Source organism: Cryptotermes secundus, unplaced genomic scaffold (genome assembly GCF_002891405.2).
Source record: "Cryptotermes secundus unplaced genomic scaffold, Csec_1.0 scaffold43, whole genome shotgun sequence".
NCBI classification, from domain to species: Eukaryota; Metazoa; Arthropoda; class Insecta; order Blattodea; family Kalotermitidae; genus Cryptotermes; species Cryptotermes secundus.
In genome coordinates, this window is record NW_019723298.1 from 1,551,682 (window position 1) to 1,559,652 (window position 7,971).

The window sequence follows — 7,971 nt, forward strand, 5'->3', positions numbered from 1 at the left end:
AAGTGCTGGATGTTGTTGAACAGTGATTGAAATAACTAATTCATACTGAGTGTAATGTAAAGAAAGTATTAAATAGGCCATGAGATGACATAGAAATGAGGATGAATAAATTTAAATACAGGTAGGTCTATAGTATTATGAAGGTATTAAAAGGTAAAAGGTAAAGTTGTTCCTCTGCTCAACGAATTAAGCCCTACGCCATTAAGGCGTGTGGGGGAGTGGATGTATAGATCCAAATTTTCTTGACCTCGGCACTAGTTGGAGGTGAGTGGTCAGCTTCACGCCCCGGCCGCTTTACCCCCGGGGAAAGAGCCCCCGGTACCCATTGGATAGGAGGTTGGATGGACCCCAGAGCCGGTCTGGACGATTTGGAGAAGTTAAAATTCTTGACCCTACCGGGACTCGAACTCCGACCCTTCACAGTCGTCCAGCCCATATAATAAAATTTGGCTTAACCGGGTTTTCGATTAACCGTGACTTCCATCCCCACCATTAGCCCGGATAATCGAGAGTTGACTGTAATTGTTATCAAATATGAACACTAGGAAATGCAGCATAAAGAAACACATTTCATTTCAAATCAAGAGGCATATATAGTACTCGTATTTTGCATATGAACATTTCATTTTCAAAGTACAGTTCTTCAGTCATATGTAATGAATGAATATTGAAATTATACATGCAGATTTGTGTGTAACCATTAGCTTGAATGGCTAGAAATTTTGCACTTAGAAAGTTTTGTGAAATTTGATGACAGTAAATTCCATTTATGCTCTATCATGCATAAGATATCATTAACTGAGGCATCATAAATGAACTTCATGTGAAATTTTGGAAGAGGATAAGGAATATGGGTACCTCAAGAGTAATAATTTCACTCAACATCCAAGATACCAGTTTTTAATTTAACATGTACAAATGAGACCTCAACCTATTTACATTTCCTCAAAAAAATGTGATCAAAGCATTTTATCATCACACAAGGCCATAAAATGGGAATCTTAGTTATTCAAGAAATAACAGAAAAGTATAAAAAAATTGTTAGTTCTAAATTTTTCAGTTTGTGCATGAAGCAGGAGTTTTATTTTAAAACAAAATATGTAATCTGAACATTTTACTACCCTTGAAACAGTATGTAAGAATGGGAGGTAAAGCATTTTGAACATAAAGTAGTGTGCTTCTTAAGCCATTCAAAGAAATACAGAGAATGTTATAGCATATACAGTTTTGTTTATGATTTTCCAGGCAGTCCATCTTTTCCAAGCTTACTCTTCACATGCCAGAAATTTTTACCAATGCAGTAACATGTATCAAGAATAAGCCAGCACCAATGTGGACATTTAACCAAATCAGCCCACTATCTATATCACTACTTGTTACTCTTACGAAAAATATTATTTAATGAAAGATTAAAAATGACTGTTGTACTACTGTTACGTCTATTAACATGAGTTTATGAATTAAGAATGTTGAATGAAAATTGTAGTCTCTGTGTTCATTACTATCATGGCTATGAAATTGACGCCACATACACAAATATGCTAAGTATATAGTTTCACCACCAAACTATCATATTACAGTACACTAACAACACCATCCTTGCATTATACTTTGGAAGAAGACTGCTGACTGGTCTCATAGTACCAGCCTTCCATGGAAATGTCAATCTTAACCGGACGGGTAATAATGTGTGGAGACTCAATGCTCTGACTTCTTGCATCTTGGAATGTCACAACTGATTGCTTTGGCATAATTCTGTAACAATCCGTTACACAATATACCCTTTTCAAGGGGAAATAATGAAAGAAAACTAGCACCTTCTAGGTTACTTCATATGGATCATGTTTCAGATGGAACACTGTAACTGTAAAGGAGAGAGTATCAACTCAAATCATTTCTGCAATCCAGTATAGAAGTTCTGCTTTTCATTGTCCAGTAAATATGAAAACATTATTTTAATACCTATACGTGTAAAATGGTCACTAATTCTGGAAATTTTCCTCCCATTATATTCTGTTCTATGTTCTTGGCTTCTTTCACAGAGTGATAAAATTGTTCAGTTATTTTCAGTTGTCTACATTTGTGTAACAGAGTTTAAGATATTAAGTATCACTGGGGTCACATCACTTCTTATTAGTTTCGCAATTTATGCTGGTGGTTACTGCAGTGTTACGTTGGTTTTGAGCGTAGTATTGAAGAGACACGCGGCTATTTTAAGTTACAAAGAAGTCACAAACTTCCAGACCTGCCTTTAATTCTCAGTCAAATTCAGTTTTCTTAGAATGCTTACTTCTGAGTGAAGTGTCTTCCAGAACTGGTTGTTTTTTGTCAAGTTCGACATGAACAACTTCTCGGAGCATCCCCCAGAGAGTGTCCCGGTCTAGAACAAATAACTTTTCACTTCCATCAAGGCCACCATGTTGTGGCAGAGAAGTCTGATCTGTTGTAGAGTCAGATGGAAGCACTTCTGATGCAATGTGTTGACGTTCTTTGTTGATGGATCTGGTCTCCTGTCGTAGATGTGAGGGTTCTGTGACAGCAGAAGTTACTGGTGATGAAGTTATCATCTGTAGTCTTTGACTTAATCTTTTGTTCAGACTCTGAAATTGTGTTTCTCGAAGGTATGTTTTGGGTTTGGAGATAGTGGTGCCTACTATTGCATTTGGAACTCTGTGAGGAACAAACTGTGTGGTAGTTTTGTTTTCTTGTCTTGTTACATTTTGATCCATTATGTTTACTTTTGTAAAGTTTTTTGTGCTGGTAGCGTGATTATTTGACCTCAGAGAATTTGGTACTCTGCTGCTGCTGATGTTTAGAGACGGTTCCATAATGTTGGACACAAAATTTCCTTGAAAGCCTAAAGTACTGAGACTCATATTTAAAACTTCTGGATTTGATTCTGTTGTTATAGTGAAATTAGTTTCTGTATCTTCTACATGAAGGAGTATATTCTCATCGCTGTGGTTGCTGAAGATGATGATGTTTGTTGCATCCATATTAGTGATTGCTGGAGAGCTGTTGTCTGCTGTGCTGCTACTGCTGTCATCTAGCACTGGACACATGTGGCCACACTCACACATCTCAGAGAAGTTTGAGCTCAGCTGAGGCTCTCCTGCATTAGAAAAAGAGATATTCATGATACAGAATAACTGCCAGAGTACCAGTACATCACCTTAATTGTGTTCATATTATTATTATTATTATTATTATTGTTGTTGTTGTTGTTGTTGTTGTTATTGTTGTTGAACCGCCTCTATGGTCTAGTGGTCAGAGTTCCTGCCTACAGATCCAGAGGTCCGGGTTCGATTCCCAGTGCTACCAGATTTTTTTCTGAGAAGTAGTGGGTCTGGAATGGGGTCCACTCAGCTTTGTGATAATAATTGAGGAGCTCTTTGAAGGAAATGGCGGCTCCGGTCTAGAAAACCGACATTAATGGCTGTGGGGATTTGTTGCACTGTCCATGCGACACCCTCTATCTGCAAGAGTTGGCACTAACTTCACCAACAAGCGGCAGTCCCTCGGTCGGTATAGTTCACTTTCGGACTAAAATCACGGAGTATTTATTATTATTATTATTATTATTATTATTATTATTATTATTGAGTCAGTTATTGTTCATTCCATTAAATTAAGCCGTTTTCACATTTTGTGCTATAAATGCATGGCCTGCGAGTCTTTCACCAGAGATGCATAGATCCCAGGATGAAATTCTACTTAATTCTCACAGTTGACACACCACATATCGTTGCAGAGGTTAACAGGGCACAATTCTGAACACAATATAACCCAGAGGTAGACATACTGTGGCTTATGGGTCATGAAACATTCACACCTATTTATGGCAATATTGAAATATGGATATTGTGACCCTCATTAGTTTTTTATGATATGTGTACACATATAGTGTAGAGCAAATATTGTAATTGCAAAAAAGAAACAAAATATTATAATAGAAATTCAACTTCGATTTAATATGTTTATGCTATATGTAATACGACTCTGTTAGTAGCTTGATTATATAGCGTCATGTAGTAGAGGGATTAGTGAACAGTGAGTTAGAAAAGTTGTGAAAGGAACTGATTGTGGCACAATTAAAGGTATTATAATGACATTTGCCAGCAGAAACTGCGGGAAACCGGGTAAAGCTACAGTCAGGATATCCAAACTGCCCAGATGCCTTAAGAACCTGAAGAGAAGTGTGCCTAGACACCTTTACTTGATGCTTTAAGCCCAGAAACCAGCATGCTTGCACATGCAAGACAGGTAAGACCTGTCTTTAAGCCTAGAACGTAGCCAGACTAGACAATTCTCTTATAGGAGCCTCAAAGCTCGGAAACCTTCCTGATTAGATGCATACTGTAAGTGATGCAGTGTCTCAATACCACTTTTTTCACTAGAAAACCTCCATGGACCAGCCTGGGACTGTACCCATGTCTTCATGGTGAGGAACTAGTCACTGGCTACCTGAGCTATGGCATAGCCCAGGTGCATCCCTTAGTAGGAGACCTAAAGCACAGAAATCAGTCTTCGCTCTGCTGAGTCTGTGATGGTGTTGTATGCATTCAGGTATTCATGACAAAGCTAGGCTCTTCAGGGCTACATCAGGCTAACCTAAGTTAGGGTTAGTTGGGCAAGGGAAGACCAGGCTGTGTGATGTTCTGGGCAGGCTTACTCTAAACTAGTCCTAGATGGGCTAGGACAGGCTGTCTTAGCATAGGATATGCCTAATTAAGGATGGACAGTCTGTGGTGGTGAGACTAACTCTTTTATCTGCTTTTAATTTTATATTTATTTTTTAAGAGGAAGTTATTTTTCTCAAGGTTTAGCAAGAGAAGTGCCAGCGAAAGTGAGGGGTTCATAATAATAGGATCTTTTAATCACAAATAGTGTGGTGTAATTATGTATATGAGTATCTTTATTGCTTTCTTGTTAGAAGGGAAGTTAAAACTGAGAGTAATTTTTCAGTTACACACACACACATCTATTTACATCCCTGCATTACTGCCTACATAGACAAGTCTCCATATATATCGATATTATGATATATAGAGCGCTCTCTACGTGTTCATATTACTCCTTATATAGAAGCCTCTCAGCTTAAGTCGAGAGTACAGCATGTGTAGACACCACTGTATTTGCCTCTGAGCATGTGTTTACTGTGTAGTTCTTGAATTTAGTATTTTAGTGCTTGTGGAGGTGCTTATCTGTACATGTTGATAGAACAGTGTATGGAGACCCATTTCTGCATGCCTATATTAAACATACCTCTCTGTGTATTTCTGTGTTACATTATAGAGAACTGCGTCTGTACATACCAATTTTACTGAATATACAGACACTACTCTCTACATATCCATGTTACATAACCTGTGTTACTGCCTATATTGAAGCCTTTTTGTGCATATCCATTGTGACTGCCTGTAAAGCAGTGTCTCTGTCCATTCATAAAGCACATTCTATAGAGAAGTAATTTTAATTATGTTGCAACATATATGGAGGCTTCTCCGTAAATGTGCATACTACAGCAGAGAGAGGTGACTCTCTACTTGCTCATATTAGTGCTGCTGTATGCCTATATCTATATTCCTCTATGTACTTTTAGTGCAGTCTATGAAGTCACCTCTGTATAGACGGCTGACTGTTCATGACTATAGAAGAGGGCATAGATCTGTTTTCTACATGTCGATCATTCCCTATACAGGTGCCTTTGTACATGGGTGTTACACAACCAATACGTATGTCTTTTGTATGTATGTATTAGTGTCAGCCTCCCTGTATGTGTTTGTGATAGGGTGAAGGAGACACATCTGTAAGGTAAATATGTGTGTCTCATATGCTGTAACATATATATATATCTGACTATACAAATATAGACGCGTCTATAGATGACTGTATTACAATATATGGATCCGCTTCTCTATGTACCCACATTACTGCTTACATACGTGCCTCCTATCAGGTGAACAGGTGTTTCATCTATGCTGTATCACATTGTGTGTTTGTGTATGTACATATATATATATATATATGCAGAGTTGCTTGTACATGGCCAAGTTATTCCCTAACTAGACACCTGTCTATATATACTTGTAGTACAATATAGATTTGATTTGTTTCATTCTAGTCCGTCACACTAACAATTACAAAGACAAAACAACTCCATCCAGTGTGACTATTTCAGTTTTACTACTTGAAAACTTAGTACCCTTACATGTTTCGATCCTTACGGATCATCTTCAGAGGGAACATCGATACTTATTTGGAAACTACTATCACAATGGTGTTCTGAGTGTTAAATTACATACACACATAATATACACAAAATCCAATTTTTCACAATCACAGCAGCTTTCCTGGTCTTCTTGGCGTTCGTATGGCACACCGCAGTCCACATATGAGTATGCGAAGAATTGCCAGCCAGGTCTCCAGACTTAAGCCCACTGGATTATTGTGTGTGGGGATGGATGAAAGAACTGGTTTACAATGTGAAGGTGGCAACACGAGATGCTTTGCTCGGTCGCATTCTGGACACCGCTGACCACATAAGAAACAGCCAGCTGAAGCTGCTACGTGCTACCCGCGTGGTTCACAACCGAGCGGCAGCTTGTGTTGTGACCGGCGGTGGCATTTTTGAAAATCATCTTTAAGCACCAATCAATTCAAATTAAAGGTAATTTCACGAAGTTAACTTTACATTCATACTTTAAATGTATCATGTATTATGCTGGTTTATTATTTTGTTCCGTTTATTGTCAGTAATTGTTACCTTTTATTCTGAGTTTAAAACGGTCATAACTCCGTAACCGTCCAATATCGGACACATGTTTATATGAACCTTCTCCCAATATATTTTTGAATATTAAAGTCCCACCTACAAGAACGAGAATTCTACACTAAAGTAGGAGAAGAAACTTCCAGACTCTATACAATTACTTCAGGCATACCACAGGGGAGTGTACTTGGACCAATTCTCTACATACTATACACATCCAACCTACAAACATTGCAAAAAACTATAATGGGGACATTCGCTGACGATACAGCTGTACTTGCTAGTCACCAAGAAATTTCAACAGCAGCATCCTACATACAAGAACACCTCAATCAACTTCAACACTGGATGCACAAATGGAGGGTTAAAGTAAATGAGGCTAAATCAACGCATGTAATATTTCGATTGAAGCATGGGGACAGTCCAACAGTGCTAATCAACAATATTGTAATACCACAAAAGAGCACAGCTAAGTACCTAGGGTTACACCTGGATAACAAACTAAACTGGAGAGAGCATATCCAAAAAAAGAATAACCAGATAGTAATGAAAAACAAAGAATTAAACTGGCTAATCAGCAGGAAGTCAAAACTGACAATGGAAAACAAGATCCTAATTTACAAAACTATCATCAAACCAATATGGACATACGGCATTGAACTATGGGGATGTGCCAGTAAATCCAACACAGCCATCATACAGAGACAGCAGTCAAAAATACTCCAACAAATAGTGAACGCCCCATGGTACATAACCAATTACACACTTCACAGTGACCTCCGCATCCCTACAATCCAAGAAGTCATCAAAACAAAAACTTCCAGGCACATACAAAACATAGAAGATCACCCAAATCCACTACTCAGCCAAATAATACAACCAGTCAACAGGAGACTTAAGAGACAGTGGCCAACAGATAATAATTGAAAACTCTGAGGTAACATCGCTGGGCGTTAACCTCAACACACCTCAGCTGTAGCTAGGATACCTAGCACGGATCAACACATTAGCTTATAGAATGCACTGTATTCTGATTGCCGCTCATGTATTATTAAAAAAAAATGTTTATATGAACTTTTTTGATCACAAAGACCTAGGAAATCACCTCCTGCAGTTATGCCCTGAAGTCGTGAAACACCCTGTGTATATATATATATACGAGGGGGTACCCAAAAGAAACCGAACTTTTTTTTCTACAC

The 7,971-nt window shown here is 38.2% G+C and overlaps 1 protein-coding gene across 3 annotated transcripts in view; it reads right to left on the reverse strand.

Moving 5' to 3' along the window:
* Positions 1-884: 884 nt before the first annotated feature.
* The window catches only part of LOC111861631 (C3 and PZP-like alpha-2-macroglobulin domain-containing protein 8), a 286,966-nt gene continuing 279,879 nt past the window's right edge, over positions 885-7,971 (reverse strand). For all 3 annotated transcript variants that reach the window (XM_023846353.2, XM_023846351.2, XM_023846352.2), the window contains exon 26: positions 885-3,112. In XM_023846353.2, coding sequence (XP_023702121.1) covers positions 2,259-3,112 — 854 coding nt within the window. In that variant the 3' untranslated portion in view covers positions 885-2,258. The remainder of the gene's footprint in view (positions 3,113-7,971) is intronic.